This window comes from Chiloscyllium punctatum, chromosome 8 (assembly GCF_047496795.1).
Source record: "Chiloscyllium punctatum isolate Juve2018m chromosome 8, sChiPun1.3, whole genome shotgun sequence".
Classification (NCBI taxonomy): domain Eukaryota; kingdom Metazoa; phylum Chordata; class Chondrichthyes; order Orectolobiformes; family Hemiscylliidae; genus Chiloscyllium; species Chiloscyllium punctatum.
In genome coordinates this window covers 39678399-39703777 of record NC_092746.1, presented here as the reverse complement: position 1 = coordinate 39703777, position 25379 = coordinate 39678399, and the positions used below count along the sequence as shown (strand labels likewise).

Genomic DNA, 25379 nt, shown 5'->3' with positions numbered 1-25379 from the left:
TTATTTTTTAAAATTCTAAATAGACAGCTGACAAGGATGTCAAAGCTTTACATCTTGCATTATTGGGACAAACATAAGTATTTTCTTTAAGGGAGCACCATTAATACTGCATGAGAAATGTGTGCTCAGTGGTTGGCAATACAACTCTGAATGGTTGAATCATTGTCTTTAAAGATTTACCAGGGAACTGCTGTTTCAAATGCTTTTGTTAATTCAAGAAAAGTCTCAATGACTAGACATTATCTTTTTGCTTGCAGAGGATAGATCCCTACATATAAATGTATGTAGCTTCTGGCAAACATAAGTTGATCATATTACAAGGCTGACTCATAAAGACTGTACATAACCAAGTTCAGTTAAACACACATGGGATTGTTCAGCAATTGCTGTTCAATCATGAATGCAACAGTACTCCTGTATGTTGCACTTCATGGAGGGTGGCAATGCCACAAATATACTCTAGGTAGGACATTTCAATTTCCATTACCAAAAGTAATGTAGTATCACTAATGACAAAGCTAGTCAAGTTCTAAAGGACATTGCTATTGGACTGGAGCAGGTGGTAGAGGAGCTAACAAGAGGGAGAAACTTAATTTCATTCTCACCAAGCTACCTGCCATGTCAAACCATGTTTGCAAAAATATATCTGGTTCACTAGTGTCCTTCAGAGAAGAAACTCTGGTGTCCTTACCTGGTCTGACCTAAATGTGACTCCAGACCCACTGCACTGTGGTTAATGTTGAACTGCCTTCTGGGCAATTAGGAGGAGGCAATAAATACTGGCCTAATCAATGACACCCACATCCCATGAACAAATTTTAAAATGATTTTAATTGGTGAAACTGTCCATGACATTATTGTTAGGATTACGACTGCATAGTCCTCATACAGATGAAGACCAACCTTCATGTTGAGGATACCCTCTACTGTATTGTGCACCACTTTCTCTCTGCTAAATGAATGGATTTCAAATAGAGCCAACAACTTTAATATGGTATCCATGAGAGAACGTTGACCATCATCATCAGCAAGATTCTATTCAATAACAATCTGTAAGCACATGGTCTGGTGTAGCCCAAAATCTACCAATACCTTCAAGGTGGGATCATCACGAGATCAATGAGGAGTGCGGGAGATGTTACCAGGTGCTGCACCAAGCATACCTAAAAGTGAGGAGTCAATATGTGGAGCAGCATCTTATAGACAGCTAAGCAATCCTACAATCTGATCAAATTAAAGGACTGCAGCTCTGTCAAATCCAGTCAAGAATGTAAATGGACAATTAAACAACTAACTGCATGAGGAGCGTCCACAAATTACCCCTATTCCTTTACATTGGGGTTGTCCTTCACATCAGTATGAAATACTTGAAGTATTTGCCACCACTGACAGCCAGAAATGCCATCTGGATGATCCACCTGCCCACTCCTAAGGTCCCAGCACAACTGATGCCAATCTTTAGCTAATTTGATTCATCCACTTCATATCAGGAACAACTGTGGCCACTTAAGGACTAATGGTCTTGACAGTGTCTTGGCAATAATACTGATGACTTGTGCTTCAAAACTGGCTGTGTTTTGAGCTAAGTTGCTTCATTACAGCTGCAACACTGGCATCCACCTGATAATGTGACAAATTGTCTCAGTATATCATGTTGATAACAAGGAGGACAAATCCAATCTGGCCAATTACCACCAACTAATCTACTTTCAATCATCAACAAAACGAAGGAAAGTATTGTCAAGAGTGTAACATTTGCTTTCTGATGCTCAGTTTGGGTTTCACTCAGGGACAGGAAGAGAAATCATGAGTAAGTGCTTGTCTTATTTCCAGGCCCTTTATCCCTCTATACACAAACAGACACACACACACTTGAACCCTCTTCCTATTTTTCAGGTGTTCAGGTTTGGGAACAAATGTAACAGTGAAGGCTGAAATGTTTTATATAGGTTTTGCAAAACTTTCCATCTCCCGTACTCTTCACATTTATTTACAAAAAAAAACCCAAAAATTTATTTCAGTATGGTACCCTTTATAACCATGATTTTGTCAGATAATTACACACAACTTGATCAGTTGTGTTATGCAAAGAGCTCCAATCCTTTGAACCTGATCATATGCAATATCCAAACAGACTTGAACCTAACAACAAGCATCATAAATAAAAAATCCTTTATACAAATGAACTACAGTGTAGTATCATATTGTGAGATTCCAGGTATAATTTGCACATTTTAAAAAAAATGGCAAAAGCCTCCCACTAAATTAGCACTGACCCATTCATCAGCAACAATGTGCTATTTCTAGCTAGACAAATGGGCTATGAGAACAGAAAGAAGTAACCTTTGCAACTGAATGACAAATATTTTCTCATTTTCAATTGAAAACAAATCACAGTTACAAATACTCAGCAAAGAGCAAGTAATAGGAAAGCAGAATACTGCAGATGTAAGAGAGGGAAGACAAATGCTTTTGGTGGGAGGGCTTCTTCATTCTCAGTAAGTCATTTGATTTCAGAAGTATGGATGTCTGACTGCAGTTAGAGACCACCCCTGGAATACTGCATGCAGCTTTGGTCTCCCTACCTAAGAAAAGATATCAAAAAAACTGCAGATGTCGGAAATCAGAAACATAAAAGAAAAACAGTTACTGGACCTGAAAAGTAAACTCTGATTTCTCTCTATGCGTGCTGACATGCTTCTGAGTTTGGCCAGCAATTTCTGTTTTTGTTTAAGAAAGGATATACTTGCCATTGAGGGAGTGCAGTGGAGGTTCACTAGGCGGGTACCAGGGATGGCAGAACTGTTCTATGAGAAGAGATTGATTGGATCTGTATTCAGTCAAACTCTGAAAGATCAGAGGGGATCGGATTGAAACTTAAAATTCAAACAAATGTAGGATACACAAGGTACAGGTAGAATGTTTTCTCTGTCAGGTTGTATAGAGCCAGAATAGACAATTTAAGACTGAAATGATGAAACATTGTTCACGCAAAAATCGGTGTTGGATGGGGTTGAGGGGCAGGGGTCACGTATAATGTGATGCTACCTCGTCTCCTGAATGGGGAGCAGAGTTAACAGAAAACTCCCAAGCCCCAAAAGAAAGGCATTTAATCAATTATCTGAACGATATAGTGCCCACCCATCTCATTCAGATAATCAAGGTTCCTCCATATTCAACAGAAAGGTAGTTTTTTTTAAAAAAAAAGATAAAGGTATCAAGGACTATGGGAGAACACAGGAATATAGCATTGAAATAGAGAAGATTATCTATGATAAGATTAAATAGGGGAGCAGGCTTGAAAGGCCAAATGGTCAACTCTTGCTCATAACTTTACCTTCCTTAATTGTATGTTCATATGGGGTAACTGAACTTGCACACATGCTGAATTAGAATAACTCAGCAACATCCTCAATAATTAAAAATGGCAAACCAAGTGGTTTTTATCACTTACACTGCATCTCAAACTAAATTGTCATAAGATTCATTAGAATGGTTTCCACTGAACTTTCCCCAATTAGTAGCTCAACATAAGCAGCGTTAAGCTAGAGACTCCACAATCAATTGCAGTGTTCTTGTATTCCCCAGCACTTCTAAAAAAAACATGCAAAATAGGATCAGAAGTAGACCATTTAGTTTCTTGCACCTGTTGTACAATTTAATGAGATCACATTGATCTGTCTATTTGGAATTCCACATTTCCATCTACTACTGATAACCTTTACTTCTCTTGCCCAGCAAGAATCTAGCTACCTCAATTTAAAAAAAATATTCACTGAATTGGCTTCCACAGTCTTCTGAGGCAGAGAGTTTTCCTAATCTCGATCTTGAATGAGCAACCTATTTTTAAAATAGTGCCTTCCAGTTATGGACTCACCCTGAAAAAGAAATATCTGTCATATCAACTTTCAGTTGTCACACCTCACTGTTCTAAACTCCATTGGAAACAATCCCAGTTTCGCCAATCTACTCTCATAATACAACCCATTCAATTCAGTAAACTTTCACTGAACTGCCTCCCATTTTCATTCTTTCTTAAATTAGGAGACCAAAACTTAACAGTATCTGAGATGTGGTCTCACCAAAACCCCACATAAATGGAGCACAACATCACTACTTTCGCATTAAAGGTCAGCTTCCAATAGCCTTCTTGGTTACATGCTATCTCTGCATATTGTCATTTTGTGACAATAAAGGATATTCTGTTCGATCTGCACACAGATATTTTGTGACTCATACACTAGAGCAGATTCCTCTTCAACTCAGAACTCTACAGCATTCTCAATTTATCCACAGAAAGGTTACAGCACACAAACAGACCATGAACAGCCTGTCCATTATGATCTCACTTCCCAGCAACTGGTCCGTAGCCCTGCAGGTCATAAAGTTTCAGGTGCATATTTTAAATAAGTTCAGGTTTCTGCCCCAATAACAAAACTTGATACTCACCACCTTGTGTGAAAAGATTTTTCTTCATGTTCCCCCAAATTCTTCTACTGATCAACTTAATCTATCCTCGAATAATTGACTATCAGGAGTAGACCTTTCCTGCCCAATGTATCAAAGTCTGGGCTGACTGTTACATACCCCTTTCTCTGTTCAAATGTTTTTTTCTCTCTCTCTTTGGACTCTGCCTCAACCCATCTCTCAGTCCTTACTTCCCTCCCCTACCCTATCTTCTGCATAAAAAACCTTTGGCTGAGCTACTCTCTGCAAAAGGATCCCTGGGCCTGAAATATTAACTGGTTTCTTTCCAATGATGCTGCCAGACCTGCTGTGGTCATCGAGATGTACAGCAAGGAAACAGACCCTTCAGTCCAACCCGTCCATGCCGACCAGATATCCCAATTCAATCGAGTCTCACCTGCCAGCACCCGGCCCATATCCCTCTAAACCCTTCCTATTCATATACCCATCCAAATGCTTCTTAAATGTTGCAATTGTACCAGCTTCCACCACTTTACATACCACCCTCTGCATGAAAAAGTTGCCCCATAGGTCTCTTTTATCTTTCCCCTCTCATCCTAAACCTATGCCCTCTAGGTCTAGACTCCCCGACCCCAGGGAAAAGACTTTGCCTATTGACCCTATCCATGCCCCTCATAATTTTGTAAACCTCTATAAGGTCACCCCTCAGCCTCCGATGCTCCAGGGAAAACAGACCCAGCCTGTTCAGCATCTCCCTATAGCTCAAATCCTCCAACCCTGACAACATCCTTGTAAATCTTTTTTGAACCCTTTCAAGTTTCACAACATCTTTCCGATAGGAAGGAAACCAGAATTGCACGCAATATTCCAGAAGTGGTCTAACCAATGTCCTGGACAGCCACAACATGACCTCCCAACTCCTGTACTCAGTACTCTGACCAATAAAGGAAAGCATACTAAACACCTTTTTCACTGTCCTATTTACCTGCAACTCCACTTTCAAGGAGCTATGAACCTGCACTCCAAGGTCTCTTTGTTCAGCAACACTCCCTAGGACCTTACCATTAAGTGTATGAGTCTTGCTAAGATTTGCTTTTCCAAAATGCAGCACCTTGCATTTATCGGAATTAAACTCCATCTGCCACTTCTCAGCCCATTGGCCAGTCTGGTCCAGATCCTGTTGTAATCTGAGGTAACCCTCTTCGCTGTCCACTACACCTCCAATTTTGGTGTCATCTGCAAACTTACTAACTGTACCTCTTATGCTCACATCCAAATCATTTATGCAAATGACAAGAAGTAGCAGACCCAGCACCGATCCTTGTGGCACTCCACTGGTCACAGGCCTCCAGTCTGAAAAACAATCCTCCACCACCACTCTCTGTCTTCTACATTCGAGGCAAGTTCTGTATCCAAATGGCTAGTTCCGGTTGTATTCCATTAGATCTAACCTTGCTAATCAGTCTCCCATGGGGAACCTTGTTGAACGCCTTTCTGAAGTCACATCTACTGCTCTGCCCTCATTAATCCTCTTTGTTACTTCTTCAAAAAACTCAATCAAGTTTGTGAGACATGATTTTCCATGTACAAAGCCATGTTGACTATCCCGAATCAGTCCTTGCCTTTCCAAATACATGTACATCCTCTCCCTCAGGATTCCCTCCAACAACTTGCCCACCACCGAGGTCAGGCTCACTGGTCTATAGTTCCCTGGTTTGTCTTTACCGCCTTTCTTAAACAGTAGCACCACATTTGCCAAACTCCAGTCTTCCGGCACCTCACCTGTGACTATCAATGATATAAATATCTCAGCAAGAGGCCCAGCAATCACTTCTCTAGCTTCCCACAGAGTTCTCGGGTACACCTGATCAGGTCCTGGGGCTTTATCCACCTTTACCCATTTCAAGACATCCAGCACTTCCTCCTCTGTAACCTGGACATTTTACAAGATGTCACCATCTATTTCCCTACAGTCTATACCTTCCATATCCTTTTCCACAGTAAATAGTGATGCCAAATACTCACTTAGTATCTCCCCCATTTTCTGCGGCTCCACACAAAGGCTGCCTTGCTAATCTTTGATGGAGCCCTATTCTCTCCCTCGTTACCCTTTTGTCCGTAATATATTTGTAAAAACCCTTTGGATTCTCCTTAATTCTATTTGCCAAAGCTATCTCATGTCCCCTTTTCACCCTCCTGATTTCTCTCTTAAGTATACTCCTACTTTCTTTATCCTCTAAGGATTCACTCGATCTATCCTCTCTATACCTGACATATGCTTCCTTCTTTTTCTGAACCAAATCCTCAATTTCTTTAGTCATCCAGCATTCCCTATACCTACCAGTCTTCCTTTTCACCCTGACAGGAATATACTTTCTCTGGATTCTTGTTATTTCTGAAGGCTTCCCATTTTCCAGCTGTCCTTTTACCTGCGAACATCTGTCTCCAATCAGCTTTCGAAAATTCTTGCCTAATACCGTCAAAATTGGCCTTTCTCCAGTTTAGAACTTCAACTTTTAGATCTGCTCTATCCTTTTCCATCACTAATTTAAAACTAATAGAATTCTGGTCGCTGGCCCCAAAGTGCTCCCCCATTGACACCTCAGTCACCTGCCCTGCCTTATTTTCCAAGAATAGGTACATCCACATACTGAATCAGAAAATTGTCTTGTACACACTTAACAAATTCCTCTCCATCTAAACCTTTAACACTATGGCAGTCCCAGTCGATATTTGGAAAGTTAAAATCCCCTACCATAACTACCCATACACCAGATCCTGAGCCATGCATTCATCTGCTCTATCCTCCTATTCCTGCCCTCACTAGCTCATATCACTGGGAGTAATCCAGATATTACTGCCCTTGAGGCAGTCCTTTTTAAATTTCTGCCTAACTCTTTGTAATCTCCCTTCATAATCTCAACCTTTTTCCTTCCTATATCATTGGTACCAATGTGGACAATGACCTCTTGCTGGCCCCTTTCCCCCATGACATCCTTGATCCTGGCACCAGGGAAACAACACACCCATTCTGCTTTTTCTCTGCTGGCCACAGAAACGTCTGTCTGTACCTCTGACTACAGAATCCCCTAACACAGTTGATCTCTTGGAAGCCGACGTATCCGTCGTTGCATTAGAGCCAGTCTCAATACCAGAAACTTTTTTGTTCGTGCTATGTTCCCCTGAGAATCCATCACCCCCTACATTTTCCAGTTTGAAATGGGAATATCCACAAAAGACTCCTGCCCTAAGTGCCTATCTCTCTTACCCTTCCTGGAGTTAACCCATCTATGTGACTGTATCTGAGACTTTTCCCCCCTTCCTATAACTGCCATCCATCGCGTACTGTTGCTGCAAATTCCTCATCGCTTCTAACTGTCTCTCCAACTGATCTATTCGATCTGATAAGATTTGCATCCAACGGCATTTTTGGCAGAAATAATCTGCAGTAACCCTTAAACTCTCTTTAAAGTCGTACATATCACTGCAAAAGCCGTTTTTGCACCTTCACAATCTACAGACCCAAAAATAACACTGTCTTATTCCTTTACAAAACACTGCACCAGGTTAAGTTAATAGTTATGGCTTATATTTTAAGTTTAATCAAGAGACATATCTCCGAAAACATATAATCAAGAAAGAACCTACTGTACTCACTACTGCAGTCTTTCTATTGGACACACTTAAAACAACAATTAACTTATCCGATTCTGTGTTGTGAACTTTGCCCAAACAGGTTCTCCCAAGATTAGTTGTGAAATTCGCTGTTTGTTAATTTTCCCAGACACACTCCAATGTTCAGCAACACATGAACTCAAAAACAGCAAAGGCAGTAACTGTGCAGGTTCTCTCTCTCTCTCTCTCTCTCTCTTCTGCACTGTCCTCACCATGTGCTTCCTTTGTCTGTTATTCTCCCTTTTAATCCTGCTGTTGTTTTGACTTTTTTTTCCCCAAAGTTTCAAAATAATGCAATAGAATATAAAACAGTAATTGTAGGCTCTCTACGCGGGAGTCCTCCCCCTTTCTCTCGGGGATCTGGGGTGGAAGGTGCTGCACGCAGCAGTTCCCTGCAACCGCAGGTTGCGGTGGTTCACGGACTCCCAGCCCAACTGCTTGTTCTGTGGCGCTGTGGAGTCCATGGACCATGTATATATTGGGTGTGGGCGTTTGCACTCCCTTTTTGATTTTCTTTAAAACCTCCTCCTCTGCTTTTGGTTGCACTTCAGTCCCACGCTCCTGATCTTCGGGCACCCGGTATGGAGGAGGGAGGGCAGGTCTGAAGACCTCCTCATGGGTCTGCTCCTGGGCCTGGCCAAACTCGCCATCAACAGGTCCAGGCATTGGGCCGTGGAGGGGGTCGTTAGGGCCGACTGCCTGTCCCTCTTCCACGGTTACGTTAGAGCCCGGGTGTCCTTGGAGAAGGAGCATGTGGTGTCCACCAACACCCTGGAATTGTTCAGGGAGAGGTGGGCGCCGCAGGGAGTGGAGTGCATTATTTCTCCCTCCAACTCTATTTTGATTGAGTCCCTACCGTCCACTTCACTGTTTTGATCACACAGCATTGCCCTTGGGTTTGAAGGGCAGTGCTTGTCACTGGCCACTCGGGTGTTTTCCTATTTTCCTGGTGGTGGCAATTGAATAAAGATTCGTACACTTTGTGCCTTTCACTGTGTTTCACACCTACACACACACACACACACACCATGGGTGCTGGGGAAAAATAAGCACTACCGCCTAACTGCGGTAGTAAAAGAGAAAAGAAAAAAAAACAGTAATTGCTGCTCCTGGAATTCAAGGAAATCACCTCCAACACCTAAAATACCTCAAAAAAGGAGCAGCTGTTACAGTCATAAATCTTTCCCATCCTCCATCTTGGATTACCCAGAATCCCTGCAATCTCTGTTTTTTTTCCCCCAAAGTATGTGGATGCCTGGTGTTCACTGCCTATTTTGGTAGGTGGGACAGAAACACAACACATTTGAAAGGAATTTGGATCTACACCTGAAGTGCTGTAACCTGCAAAACTATAGATCTGGTGCAGGAAGGAGACATTAAAATGGAAGGTTAGATTTTACATTCTTCTTTACGTGCTATAACCTTTCCATAGTTCTAGTACAGAGATCAAACACTCACTGCTGTCAACTTAGTCGGAGATAAGATGTTTCGACTCTCTAATGGTTGGAATCTCAACCAAGAATACAAAACACTATGGCATTCCTTGCTTTTATACTGTGTACAGTGCATGAATGGGCATCTAAGTGTTACACCTTGACACGATGGACCATGGGGGTGAGGGGAGGAATACTTTGGCATGGTAAGTATGATGCACCATGGCAGGTGCTTGCTAGGCAAGGAGGTGCTGGATTGGGAATAGGAAATATGTGGGGTATGCAACAGACCTTTTGTTTTACAGATGGGACAAACTTCCTACACCAACAAATTGGGCCTTTTAAACATCCTGCCGCTGCAGCTGAAACTCCACAGTTGCCTCCAAATTTCTTTTGGTGGGGAGTTAGGGGATGGGGGCACAGGGGTTCACTGGGCAGATTTCAGCCATGTCCACCTCCCACCAAAGAAGATCTCACCGTTGGAGCTGATATTTCCGAAGGCCAGCATGTGATGCTGGGAATATTCCCAACTTCCATTCACCACCTTGTAGATTCAATTCTGGCCCAATGTCTCCAATAAAATCTTTACTCTCTCTCACCTAGTCATACTCCCTAGTACTGTTCTTATGGGGTAATAACAATACCAAATACGACAAATACTAAGTGAATATTTTTGTTTAAAAATTGTCAGAATGTACTTCAAGTCGAAAGATCTCTAGCATCAGATTGCTATTTTAGTAGCACAATATCAGTGCATAGGAGTTCATGTGTTTATTGCTAATGTGCAGGATTCACAACTCAGTACTTAAAACACATTCCAAATACCTTTATTACATGAAAACCTTAATGTTCACACAAGTCATCATCATATGTACAATGTTTAATATTTCAAAGAAAAAATGAAAAGTAGAGACATTAATAAGGCAATACAGTCTATGTGTTTTATATACACAAATATATTTTGCAACAGCTTTATCAATATTTTTATGTTGGTTTCAATAATTTAATTGGCACAAAAATCTGAAATGTCAAGAATTTAGAAGATATGGCACATTGTAAATTAATGCTATAACTATTTTACCTATTGAAGTAGGTTAAAACACTAAATTTTCCTAAATTAACTAATTTGGGTTATGAACCTTATATAAAATATTCATCTTAAAACAAAATCTTGAACAAAGTTTACAAACAACGGTTTCAACTTAATGTACATGGGAAAATGTTAATATCATCTGGGAAAATAGCAGTAACATGCAACTGACTAAAGCGTAGCAACCAGTTTAACTTGATGTACATGAATCTTGTGACTTTATGTACATACTGTAATTATTCTCACTGAGGCTTGTCCTAAAATTTAATGTAAAAGCATTTGGATAAAGATTATTTCCCATATCACCTTTTCTTTTAAATCATGTATTATGATAAATTCTACCACAGAGAAAAAAAACTTTTTTTGCAATTTGTGTGGACATGCCATATATAAATGTTCATTTCTAAGAGAACTGTCTATTCTTCCTGTACTTCAGATTTTTTGGAATTATGTATATATAAAAAATATTTATGCATCATCTGTGCAACCCTTTATGACATGGAGATCAGGTCTGTAAATTTCTACAATAATCAAAAGTCCTCATGATATGGAAATGGAAGGTCCATGAAAGGGAATGACTGGGAAATCATATTGATTTACAGTAGACAGAGGTGAGATTCAATAAGTGTTCATGCTTGCTGTGTTTCTGACAGGTTTCCTAACTTTCTGAGTATGTTGATATCTACTACCCTTCACCTTTACACAGAAGAATGTATGATTTTAAGGATATTACATTAAATGATCAGAAATTACATTTGGGGATATTGGAGGATGAACCTTTAATATGTGTGCAAAGTTGCTCTGTTTACAATCTTAATGGTGACATTAACTGACTTTAATCAGTTCTGACTGTGTTACAAGACTGGACAGAGAAATGTTGAATGATGTTTCAGATATTCATCCACTAATATTGAATGAATTCTAAGCCTTAATTTAATTTTATGATTCTGATCAATATACAAAGTCACATTTCGTCAAGGGTGATTATGTTCTAATCCAACATATTTGTAAACCTACACAATCAGATTCCTTCCACTTTTTAGGGATGCTGATGGAAATTGTGCAATGTAGCTGAGATCTTGAAACTCAACACGGAAGGGACAGAATCAGAAACCCACCTGTACAGGTTTGCTCAACGTGGCACATTTACTCACTTAACTGTGGAGGAAGTGCAAACAACCTGACATGTTTGTCTTCTAATGTAGAGACAAGGGAAACATATGTACGTGAACAGATTTATTGTGCCACATTTAAGATTGATATGGTTGCAGTTTGTGCTGTTTCCAAGAAGGGTCAGGGTCTTCCATTAGAAACAATGCAATAAAAATGTTACAATGCAATTGATAAATCAGGATTCAAGTCAAAACTTCCATGGTCAGTGGACATTACGTGAATGTTTCACAAAAATTCAAACGATTTCCCTCATGTCTTGCAACCATTAGTGACAATAAAATAAACCCCGGCATTCTATTATGAGGTAGTGAAAATACAATAAATGGTATGGGCAGTAATTATCTTTTGCTTACAGTACCTCACATTGTTCAAACTGTAAACACACCACTTTACTCAAGAACACTTGAAGAGCACTATTTTTTTAATACCGAGTTGTAAGAGTCTGTGCATGGTTTGGATCAAACCTTTGGTTTAATCTTTTGATTTAACACGGTCAAGTCTTTGATGTGTGCAGTCCTTATAATTGAGCAAAATCACTTCCGGTTCTTACAACTGTCTCCAGCATTATGTCTATTATTGCTGAGAGGGATATTAGACACTGATGCCAAGCTAACCCAGTCTCATTGGTATCTGCAATAAAACAAAAATATTACAGATGAACGCTATTAGGAATAATCAGATTTTGGTCAGTCATAATCATGACAAAGATTTATTTCCACTGGCACTAATTGGAAACTCCTGTTTCAACTTAAGCCTTTTATGTATTACATATACAACTTTGTATTCAGTGAAGAAGTCCAAAGTAGTACTACTTTAACAGCAGTCCATGCTTTTTTTTAAATGGGCTGTGGAAACCAGAGACTCCAAATTTCATTTCTATACTACTTCTATAATTGTAACATCATCTGACACCACCTTGGCTTCACTTTATGTGCTGCTTTCTCCTTAATCTGTGCCTTTGTCACTTTGAAACTTGATTATTACAATATGTTTTTGACTGCCCTCCCATTTTTCACTCTCTTTAGCATTCAATGAATTTTGAACTCTGCTGCCCATTTCTTATGACACACTATGTCCTAAGCACCTGTTATCCCTATGTTCTCAGAACTACTTTGGCTTCTAGCTCTCCAACTCTTTGAATTTAACATTTTCATATATATATTTAATTCTCTTCATTGTCTTGCTCCTCTGTATTTCTCTAACTAGCACTACAATTTCCAATTCTGGTTTCCTCTGTATCTCCCTTACAATTTGGGACAGACAGGAGGAAAAGAATAAACTTGCATTTATATACTAGCTTTAATGTAGATTAACATTCTGAGGTCTTAAATAGATGCTTTATTGGCCAGAAGAAGTGTTGAGTCAAAAGTCTAATTGTTTTTTGACTTCCTAAGTGAATTGCAATTCTCATGACAAATTAGCAGACATGCTTGAGAACCAAGCTGAATTTTTTTTAAATAAATTGGACTCATTGGGATAAACAGATGAGCTATGGCTGTTTACTTAGATTGTTTTGGGGCACTTTTCTGTCAAAGCATTAAGTATTTTGGCGCCCCGCAATGTCTGGAGGTTTTAAGGATGTTCTTAGATGTGATGCGGAGAAGCAGAGGAAGAATGAAAACACAATTCAAGCATTTAGTAACAAAACAGCTTATGGCATGGCTGGTTGTGATGGGGAAAATTGTATGGGACATGCAGAAAGAATGAAGGATGAAAATGTTAAACTTGGAAGAGTTTGGGGGCTGGAAGCCAATGTATGTCTGATAGCACTTAAGTAATGGATGAACATTATATGATAGGCTATGGGCAGTGGAGTTTAGCATGTGCTGAGCTTTGAATGATGCAATGGCAGGTCAGCCAAAACTGTATTCCAATTGATGAGTCTGGAAGTGACAAACGTTTGGATGAGGGTTGCAGCAATGAATGGAGTGAGGCTGAGGTGCACATAAGTGGTGCTAAAATGGTGGAAGTATGTAGCCTTTGTAATGGAGAAGATGAGTTCAGAATCTCAGTTTGCAGTCAAATGGTATACTTTGGCTGTAACCAGTACAGTTGCATCAGATAAAGTAGACATCGTATTCAGCTACAAACACAGAGTTTTAGGAAAGACGCCAAATTGTGACATATATACAAAGGAAGCTATGTATACTTTCATAATAGTTGTATTCCAAAAAGATACTCTCACCTTCTTGCCACAAATGAATCCAGAATATCCTGGGCGACAGGAGCATACATTTGGAAGAATACATTTGCCTCCAAAAAGGCATTTTTGCCGGCATACAGCTTTGGAACACAAAAGGAAGTTCTCATTTATACAAAAAAAAACATATAAACTGTATTTGTTTTACAGAAATGGTTGGATTTTAACTATTAAGTCACCAATTTCTTCCTTCATCCTAAATGGATTGCTTTATGCTGGGCTATTATTCCACAGAAACTATCTATCTAAGCTCACCACTGACAAAAGAATCCACCAAACAGAAGACAGAAGAATTCATCCAAATTATTGAAGGTGGTGGTGGATATTTTGAGCCTGCAAGTGAATTAACATTGTAATGCATTCTGTTGTTGAGGATGCTGTTAAGCTTCATGTGTGATATTGCAGCTGCTCCCAGTCAGAAAACTGGAGGCTAATCCATTAAGTTTAATAATGCATGCCTTTTGCATGGTGGTGAGGCCTTATAACGTTGGAGTTGAACTATTTTAATCTATCCTAGCACAAGGCATTTACAGTACATAGCTGCTGTCATGGAGTTTCTGGATAATGGTGATGCACAGAATGTTTTTTGTGGAGGCTAGGGAAATGGTAATGCCCTGTGATTATGAAGATCAGAGCCATAGCCCACTTTTATGGTGCTGAGTTGTCTTGGGCAGTCATGTGGAAATGAGCACATATTTATCAATTTATTCACACATTTTTCAACCTGTTTAATTAAGCAAATCTGATCTTATTGCAAATCGGCAGTGAGCTAATCAGTTTTATTAGATTTGTACATTTTTCAAAGTTCAAGGTCCAAGACATGATACACATGTTTCTTTGTGAGTTTCAATCCAATTCACCTGCCTCAGCATGAAACAGTTCTACACCACAAATATATGGATTTTGAGATAATCTGCAAGGAATCCTGCATTTTAAAGAGATGAGAAATTGTTATGATAGGTTTGTCCTGTGACATTCTGCACACTCTTCAAGGAAGGAATTTATTTCTATGAAAGGCCTGTGAGCAATTCTTGATCCCATGAATAATGAGAGTCCATCAGAGTTTGTATGAGCAGAACAGCATTGAAATACAGATATGCAACTCTCGCGGAATGCCAATCTAGTGAAACCATCATAAAGGCACTTCTGTGCTCAGAGAAGAAAGGGTGGGAGTTTCTGAAATCAAACCTAATTTCTTATGCGCATGAATGGTGAGTTTGTGTAAAGAAGCATTTGGTAGGATTGGCATTAGGTCAGAATTGATCATTAATCTTTCAATTCAATATCTACATTGAAACAGCATATTAGACATCTTTTCACTCTAAGACCATTTCAATGACAAATCAGTTTGTTTGAAATGATTGCATCTTTTCTCCAATAATGAACTTCCAGAGGAAATAGTGGATTACAGTTGTAATGTTGAAAAGACATTTGGATAGGTTCTTGAATTTCTTTGGAGAGATAAAGGCTAAGTGCAAGCAGATGGGACAAGTTTAGTTTGGGATTATGGTCAGCATGGACTGGTTGGACTGAAGGGACTGTTTCTGTGCTGTATGAAGCCATGACTAATCATTGTGACTAACAAGGCAACTACTGTAACAGTTTGTCTTTTAATACAACAAGCTCTGAAGTAAAGAGATACTTAACTATCCTGCCTTCACAGGATGCAGCCCTGAATTATTAAAAATGCATCTCTTTCACTTTATATTGTAGTTCTCCTATACATCGCATGGACTTTAGCATTGTGCTGACTGGTTGTTCATATGGTATGCAATGGTTAGACCAGTTTGCTCCTGAGGTAAAGCCTCTGTTATTGGCATCTGTGGTGTTTTAGCCTGTGCAGTTTGGTATTATTTTCAATAGGTACTGAAACTGGTATGTGAGAGATATAAAACATGTATTACAGGAAGTGAGATCAAGAGGATTATGGCAGAAGAACGTGTGGTAAGAATTTGTTCCAGTGATATATGAATAAGCTTGACTTTCACATTTTCTTCATTTTCATCAGCATCCTATTGTCCACTGTGAAAATGACAAATTTAGTGAACAATCTCCACATTTGTTCTTTTTCTCCACTTTTCCATTGCTCATCATCTTGCTTATTCTAGTGCTCATTGCTTTAATGCACATGAAAAATTAGCTGACTGATGCAATTTTAGCAGATTCCGATCTGGTGCAATTCTTACACAATGTGGTATGTTGACTTTGGGACTCCAGCACCGGTGTTAAATTTAATTGCCGAAGGACAGAACGAAGAAGAAAGAGCTAAGGTAACTAGATTTGTTCGTCATTAAATTTCCTGCTGCTATCAAATGCATTTGACTAATGTTCAGAGTAGCCTCAGAATTAAAGAGAACTCTAGAAAGATACAAACAACTATCTTGAAAAGTGCTTACGTGTTTGACATTGTAGTCCTTCCCATCCAGGCACACAATGGCAAGTACTGGGACCTATACACTCTCCTCCATTCTTGCACTTCTGTATACAGACAGCTAAAATAGGCATTGTGAAAGGATTTTGATTATTGTATGCTTCAATTTATTTAAATTTTCATAGCTACAAGTAGCAGAGATAAAACATTGAAGGATATTGTGCTCATAATTCAAAACAAACTTTCTCAAAAGCACAAAATAGTGTTTTTCAATGTTTGAACAGTAGAAGATTTGATATTGCCTTTATCAATAGCATTGGCATGAACGCACATAAGAAATTGTATTAGAATTCTGACTTACGTATATTGCATCTTTTCCCCTTCCATCCTGATACACAAGAGCAGACATTAGGACCCACACACTTCCCTCCATTCATGCACATTGGCTCACAGATACCTTTAAAAGAAAGAATTATGTCATATGTTACAACAAATGCTTACGGCCAATGTAATCCATAAAGGGTGAGCGAGGGCACTGTGAAAACGTACATGAACTTGAAGGTGGAGATGAGAATTGAGCATTTGAGAGATGTAGCAAGGTGAAGCAAGTAAGTTTTAATGGGCAGAAGCAGTTGCCAGGATGTTACCAGCTTTCTCAGAATATTGGGCATTTTATGAATGGTGAAGTCAAATTTGCAAATAAATGCCAATGAGGGGCCAATTTTATTTGTCATTGGCATGTCATGAATGGTGGAACAATTCCCTTGCTGAGTAGGAAGGCTGTCAGCTAAATGGGGCTGTAGTGATGCTAGCCTTGATTGTGTTAGCAGTTTCCACAGCTGGGCTGTTATTCTTAATTGGCAACTAGTCCACAGATTATCTATTAGGATGTCGCCTGTGATACATTTACTGAGCAGGTTTCTCAGCCAGCAATTTTGGTCCTGGGAACCAACTTATATCATAAGATCAGGCTACCAAACCATGTCATAAAATTCAGCATATTGAGCTAAAATATCAATATCTGATAGTGAGGAGAGTGAGAAACAAAAGAAGTAATCCAGAGTCAGTGGTACAGAGAGTGTTGACACTCAGAAAATTATACAAATTGGGCCGGATTAGGTAAGCGGGAAAAGATGTGAATATTCAGAAAAACACCATATAGTCAACTGATGCTGCTAAGCAGTCTATTAAGGGTAGTGCATTCAAGATAGTTTTTTGAGATTTTGATCAAGGAAACTAATGAGGAAAAATGCAATTTTTGATCCAGTTTATTAACAGGCCGAAGGGCCTGTTTCCACACTGTAAGTAATCTAATCTAATTAATACCCTTGCCTCTGTGGAAGAATGATCATAATATTTGATAATAAATTTAAAGTGATTTAGTTAAGTATAAATCTAGGGTTTTAAATTAGTATAAGGCAAATTGGGACATTAAATACAAAAAAAATGACGACAGATAAACAATAGCAAAATCCAATAAATATGTTCATTACCAATTATGAAACTAAGTTCAAGGAATAACACATTCCATAGGAAATTTAGTGCAACCATGGCTAACACACACACACACACACACACACACACACAATTAAAAAAAAATTGCCAAAAATCATAATAAGTCTGAGGATTAGGAAGGTTTTAAAATTGAGCAAAGGATAGTGAAGCAATTTAGAAAGAAAAGGAATAAAAAGACAGCAATCTAATTAGAGATGTGAAAACATATTGTCAGAACTCCTGTGTACAATAAAAAAATGAGTAGGGGTAAACTTGGATCCCTTACAGGTAGAGACAGGGGGAGTTATAACGGTGGGGGTGGGTGGGTGGGGGGTGAGGGGGGAAAGAGGGGGGGAAGGGGGAAGTGAAAGGAAAGAGGTGATTGAAGATACCACGTGGCAAACTTTGGGCCAATTTTTACCTGAAAAAGGGTTTATGCCAGTGAGGGGTGTGGGGGAAGGTCTCAAAATTTACAATTCTGACCTTCTAATGCACTGTGTGAACTTCAATTGAGACAAAGATTAGTGGACCAGCAACCTGCACTAAAAGACAGTTAGGCATTTTAAGCATCTGGCTGGAAAGGTATGTGTATGTTAAAGAGAATAAATTACTATATGTTTGCATTTTGCTGCAAGTGTGAATCCACAGAATCAGAAAACCCCTACAGTGCGGGTGAAGACCATTCTGCTCATCAGGTCTGCACTAACCCACCAAAGAACATTTCACCCAGACCCAGCTCCCCCCACCCTCCTGCCATAACTCCACATTTACCATGGTTAATTCATCTAGCCTGCGCATCTCCGGATGCTAAGGGTAATTTAGCATGATCAAACCACTTAACCTGCACATCGTTGGACTATGGGAGGAAACTGGAGTACTCAGCACAAATCCAGACAGACACAGGGAGAACATGCAAACTCCACACAGACGCCAAAGGCTGAAGTCAAACCCAGGTCCTTAGTGCTGACCAATCGTGCTGTCCAACTTTAACTGCAGGTAATCAGGTTCCCTGAGCCCAGCAGTTATATCTTGATGAGGGCCTTCCAGAGCCAGTGTGAGATTGCCTTCATATCCACCAGCATATCTATCTGAACAGATAGATTTCTTGCAGTATCGAATGAGCAGGAGAATTGACATTTCAGGCAGGAGCACTTCACCATTCCTGATGAAGGGCTCCTGCCTGAAACAACGATTCTCCTGCTCCTCGGATGCTGCAGGACCTACTGTGTCTTTCCAGCACCACACTCTCTCGACTCTGATCTCCAGCATCTGCAAGCCTCACTTTCTCCTATCTATCTGAACAACCTAGTTTATAATTCTACGCTTATTTCTTATGATCTTCTGTCAGCTGCCCTGATTCGGATGGTTAATGAATTCACCACTAACCTCCCTCCCTCCCTCCCTCCCCCCACTCCCCCCGCTCCCCCCACTCCCCCCACACCCCCCACACACCCCCTCCCCCCCCCCCCAATAACAGCATAACCCTTGTTAACTTACATGTAGAAATCACAAGTAGTACAATAGAGCTTAAAACACATTTGTTGCATGAAAAATGCAAACATATAGTAATTTATTCTCTTTAACATACACATACCTTTCCAGCCAGATGCTTCCTGATACACTTTCAGGCTAAAAATGTACTATAGAAATGAATCAACAAAGGTCTCTTGGTAAAAACTTTTATGAACAATTCTACTTTTATAGTCAACCTCATTTTTCATCCTTTTTGTTTTGGTCTATGAAAAATACTTGGTTCTTAACAAATAATTAACTTATTCAGCCTATAGGCTCAACTACCATAAGTTTCCACCCAAGGGAGTTGAACAAAAACCTCACATACATATTACAATAATGCTTGCAATTACACTAATCACTGCGCTTAATCAAAAATGTTTCATTTCAGTGTTCAGCCCAACATAACTGGAATCTGTGCTATGTGACTAGCTGAGTGAATGGTGTCAGGTGAGGCTCTGGCTGTGGTTGGGAAAGATGATGGTTGAATGGTAATGTTATTGGATGAGTATGTCAGAGGCCCAGAGTGCTGCTTTAAAACAGAATCAAATCCCAGTTTGTTAGACTAGAAAATAGGATACTGCCAAAAGAATGCAAGGGTAGGAGAGATGGTGGTGTGATGGGTAATATCATTAATAATCCCGAGTCCTACTGACAGGGATATAGTTTCAAATCACACTACAGCAGCTGGAGTAATTTAGACTCAATTGGACAATCTAGGATTGAAAGCTTGTCTCAGTAATGGTGATCTTGAAACTATCATGGAATATTCTAAAAACCTATTTAGTTTATTCAGAGAAGGAAAGCTGCAATCAGGTTGGGAAAGTGAAGTGAAGTAAAAGTCACCATAATTCCTGTGGACTATAGTCTGCTCTTTCATCAGACAGTGTGTGTTTAACCTGAAGGTGCCTCAGTGAATATGCCTCAGTGTGGGATAATGTTAGGAAGACACTATGAGTTACATGAGATTCCAGACTGACAACAATGTGACTGACTCTTAACTGCCTTGAGCCACCCAGTTCAAGGGCAATTAGAGATAAGCACCAGATGTTGGCCTTTCCAGTTATGCCTACATGTTATGAATGAATAAAATAAATACTTCTGGTGTCAAAGCATGAAGGGACAATTATTGGATACCAAGTTCTCTTTCTCCTTCCCTTCTTGTCTGCAAGGCAGCAACTTTATTAGAACTTCACAACTATCAGGTATAATGATGGTCAACTCCTGATATTGCTCGTATAAGTAAGTGTTGTCAAGTGAGTCCAGCAAGATAACAAACATGATGAAGGATGAAGATGTAAAAACATCCAGATAAAATACATTCATTAAGTAAAACCAAGGTGGAAAAGATTTGTTTGGAAATGTGTAAAATAGTGCAGCTATATAAATGTAATTCAGTTCCTATAAATCTGAAATGATTCCAAATTCAGTGTTTTTTATTTGAGAAATCTTTACAATTTCCCCCATTCCAGATTTTTTTTTAAACTTCATGCCAATTTATTTTAAATACATGGAAGTGTTTGTATTGTCCTCCGGAGCTGTTATGCTATTGTTTAAGTAAATGGAATCAGAGATTATATTGGATTACTTGAATGGATTTATATTTTAAAGATGGCTCTTACTTTTCTGACATCTTTTTCCTGTGTAGCCATCTGGACAGGAGCAGACGTTATTTCTCATACAATGTCCACCATTCTTGCAAGGAGGATTGCAAATTGCTAATGAAAGTAAAATATTTGAAACAATTTTATTTGGTAATACAACGAAGCCTTGTAATCATCTGAAACATTTAGTGCCACCAAATAAGAGTAAAGCATTAATAAAGAATGGCGCAAACAGATTTCTGGCTTTTCCCTGCTGCAGACATAATCACCCTATTTTCACTTGTTCAGAGTGTCTGTGACATTACTACCCTGGAATGTCCTTTAATGGGTTATCCCATCTGTGCTTTAAGGAATTCCACTGCTGACAAAAATTGATTTGCTTTGGATTTTACTGACATTTTCTTTCAGTTCTATAAAACGTGACCATGTATTCCAACAGAAATTTACAGAACTTTGGAAATATTAGCATGAAAGGATGAAATTTAGCTTAATGCTCGCTCTCTCACCATAACTATTAACTCTAATTTTGTTTGGAAATTATAGCACAGTAAATATATTCATTTTTGTCTCAGTGCTAGTCTTTTATCTTGAATTATTCATTACAATTTAATGCTTTGTCCTTTCCAAGGGGTGGAGTTCCTCAATGGTAAACAGACCCATGAAACAAACCCAAGAGATTTAACTACAACGTAGACAAGACTAACTGGTCTATAATTTTCTAGCTTATTCATTTCTTCTTTTTGATTAGATGTGCAACATTTGCCAATTGGGAATCCTTTATTTGCAATAATCATTGGAAAACTATGATTAGTAACTCAGTGAGCACTTTATTTATTCTTTTCCCATTCTAGGATGGGAATCATCAGACCTGGTAACATTTGCTTTTTATTCTATTCATATTTTAGGACAGTTTTGTTTTTGGAATTTATAACTCCAGTCATGCACTTTCAAGTGCTCCTTGAACAATTCTACTGTTCCTTCAGCACTGCCTACGCCAATAAAAACTGGTCCTCCAAACAATAATCATTATCATTCATAAACCTTCAAGCACAAGATAGTCCATTTTATCATTGTGTTCTAACCCTTGTTTAACTATCCTTTTCTTCATGCTAGTCAATTCACTTGATGTTCATTAAAATCTCTCTTTTTTGTCTGAATTGATTACTTCATAATTAGTCTTGCTAAACCTTTTTCATACTCTCTTTCTTGGTATAATCCTCTTTCTCTAAAAAAACGTTGTATACACTTTTTAAAAATAAAATTTGCTCTAAATTTTCTACTTCTTGTACAGCCTTAGCCTTTGATATTCTTCTTTTATTCCTAGTATGAAATTATTTGAGCCAAACCTACACGTCTCTTTTAAACTAACAGCTACTATTTTTCGGTCGTTTTACCTACCATTTCCTTGAATAAATTAATCTGGATTTGGTCCTTTTCCAGTCCAATACTAGAGCCTTATAGAGCAGTTCTACGGTTCTTTTCTTTTTAAGATGTCCCTAACTACAGCCATTATTTCCCACCTTTTCTCGCGCTTACTCATAATCTAGTTATCCTGTTTCTTTCTTAGAAAGAGATTTAGCACCAGATCCTTACACGCAAACTCAAACAAAAATCCTGAATACGTACTGAGCAGGTCTCTCCTTTTTGTACTTTTTCCCGACACACTTTAGGATAGTTAAAGTTCTCCCTAATTACAACTGCTTCAAACTTTTCTGAACTGCTTATAACCTCATTTTTGCTTCATTTTCAACATACTCCCAAAAATACACTATAATTTTTAACTGTATTCAGAAAGTTTTGGTTTGGCCATACCCATCAGTAAAATTGTTCCCCTCTATAGTGTAAATCATGTCCATAAAGAAAAATCTTCGAAAATTGCTGTCTCTAGTTACGTCCCATTGCCCTGGTGAGTAGAGGTCAAGTTTCTGTCAGGGCTATAATGCTCTTCTTATCCAAATTATTGCTCTTAGACTTTTAGTAATTCTGAGAACTATGGGTATAGACATAATAGAGAAATGTGTAAGAATTTAACTAAAAGGTATATTTTAAAACAAGTCTTTAAAGAAGTGACCAATTTCTTTTGTAATGCTTAGCATTTTTGCGTTTTACACTGTCATGCTCAAATAATCTCAAACAAAATTATGGAAGAGGTTGGAAGTGAGACGTAAAAATTGCAGCTTATTTTTTATTCCTGAAGTACAACATGTACAACCTTCCAATTCTTTTGTACAATTCCTGAAATTTTCTTCCAACACTACAAAAACAAAGTGCTAGGGAAATTGAATAGGTCTGGCAGCATTTGTGGAGAGCAAAACAGAGTTAATGTTGCACGTCCAATATGACTCTTCTTCAGAACAGGTTAACTGTGTTTCCTCCCCACAGATGAAATTTCCAGCATCTGTGGTACTTTGCTTTTGTTTGCATTTTTTAAAATTCATAATAATTCCTTTATCACTGATATACTTAACGAATCTACTAGTTTTCCCTCCACATTGTGCTGTATTTCTCAAGTTCTTTTAACTTCCTCTAAACACCAATAATTAGCACCATCTTCTCTGTGAATCTCATTATTTCATTTATAATCCTTTGCTTTTTAAGTATTTTCCTCTCAGGCTTCAGGAAATAGTTTACCTCCAGTGTTCCCATGCACAAGCAAAAGTATAAAACATACTTGTCAAACATTTGCTTGAGAACTGGAATATTGGCAAATTATTATTTTGACCTTGTTTTATTTAGTTTTGGAAATCTAACCTACGATGCCATAGCTCTGCAGTCTCAATCAAAACTATTTTAGTCTGCATTAAATACATTTTAGTCTTTTGTTTAATACCAATGTTACCATCTAATTTTCTGCCTTATTTTACCACCTAAAATGGCTTGTATATAATCCAGTAAATTGTTTCTATTCTAGTTCTTGTTTTATAGCTGGTGAAACTTACTACTTTACACAAAAAAAGTCAAATTGTTTATTATGCTTTCACTCAACTTCATCTACTCATGTTTTACACCAAAAATATTGCTAGAGTGGTTGCAGTTTCTAAAATATTACCGTTTTGGCACTGTGATCCAAAAAATCCATTCGGACACATGCAGATGCTGGGTCTGATACACCTCCCACCGTTTAGACATACGGGATTGCATACAGCTGAGAGAAAATTCAACACGTTAAGAAGAATAAGAGGAGTCATCAGAAGCAATTTAAAGCATTTAGTAGCAGGGAAGATAAATTTTCCTCAAGATTTCATAACAGATTGTCTATTATACAGATACAGAACCTCCAAATAAAGCCCATCCAGCGAAGCTCACAAATACTCAATAGTTTGCCCCATATGTTTATTTAAGATCATTTCTGCGTGTTTGTATGGCTTTAGATCACTTTATGAAATAATTCTGTTATTTTAAATTCCAGAAAGTATTTAAATGAAAGTACTGCTGTGGACTTCATTCCACTTTAAAAGATATTGAAGGTAAAAGTTGAACACTTGAAAGACTTTTAAAAAATGACCCTCCAGCAAAATAAACATCCATGTCACTCTACTGTAGGTGATTATGCAAAATAAACAAGTCATTCGGGATTCAATGCTGTAAACCATCATTGTTGTCATGGAGCCTGCAATCTGAATCAATTAATGTTACATACAGTACTTATTAAAAATACAGTATTCCACTAATAAATTCAGACTATATCTGCAACTAAAATATTTAACTGACTGCAAGTTTGAAAGATGAAATCAATGTAAGATGAAATCAAGTTTGTGTACTATACAACATAAAGGAAAAGGAAATGAAGAAAAATTAATGACATAGATGATTATGTTCCTTACCTGCGTTACATGTGGGACCATTCCAGCCAGATGTGCAGAGGCAAACATCCGGAGAGACACATTCACCTCCATTTTCACAGTGTCTATTACAAACCACTATGGGTATAGACATAATAGAAAAAAGAATAATAGTTTTCTAAAAGGTATAATTTAAATTCAGTCTTTAAAGAAGTGAAGAATTTTTACAATCATTTATATAACACATCAGATGAGTTTCAGATGATATAATTATTAAATAATGATTAAATTCTAACTGGTTTACAGCTTTAGATTATTTGCTACGAACTCAACAGAAACTTCAAATTACACAATTTTCCACACTCACAACTATCCTCAATTAATTCTAATTGCCATGCGATGGCTTGGGTTAGTCACAGCAGTTTGCTTTTTTTAACATTACAGTAGGACTTATGTTGATTCGACATGCATTTTCCATCCCTAATGCTGAATCAGTGTGCCTTACTTCTAATGGAAAGAACAAAGGAGTAAAACTTCCACTTCAGATGTGATTGATAAGCTAAGCACCAAATTGTGGTGGTTTTCAAAGTGAAGTGATGATTTAGGTTTCCACTCAT

The 25379-nt window shown here is 38.4% G+C and overlaps 1 protein-coding gene across 5 annotated transcripts in view; it reads right to left on the bottom strand.

Moving 5' to 3' along the window:
• Window positions 1-10374: 10374 nt before the first annotated feature.
• Window positions 10375-25379, bottom strand: part of vwde (von Willebrand factor D and EGF domains) — a 204740-nt gene continuing 189735 nt past the window's right edge. For all 5 annotated transcript variants that reach the window (XM_072575400.1, XM_072575396.1, XM_072575397.1 and 2 more), the window contains 7 exons: window positions 24805-24900; window positions 24030-24125; window positions 20999-21094; window positions 16732-16827; window positions 16396-16491; window positions 13985-14082; window positions 10375-12429 (listed from right to left, as the gene is read on the bottom strand). In XM_072575400.1, the coding sequence (XP_072431501.1) occupies window positions 12409-12429; window positions 13985-14082; window positions 16396-16491; window positions 16732-16827; window positions 20999-21094; window positions 24030-24125; window positions 24805-24900 (599 nt within the window). In that variant the 3' untranslated portion in view covers window positions 10375-12408. The remainder of the gene's footprint in view (window positions 12430-13984; window positions 14083-16395; window positions 16492-16731; window positions 16828-20998; window positions 21095-24029; window positions 24126-24804; window positions 24901-25379) is intronic.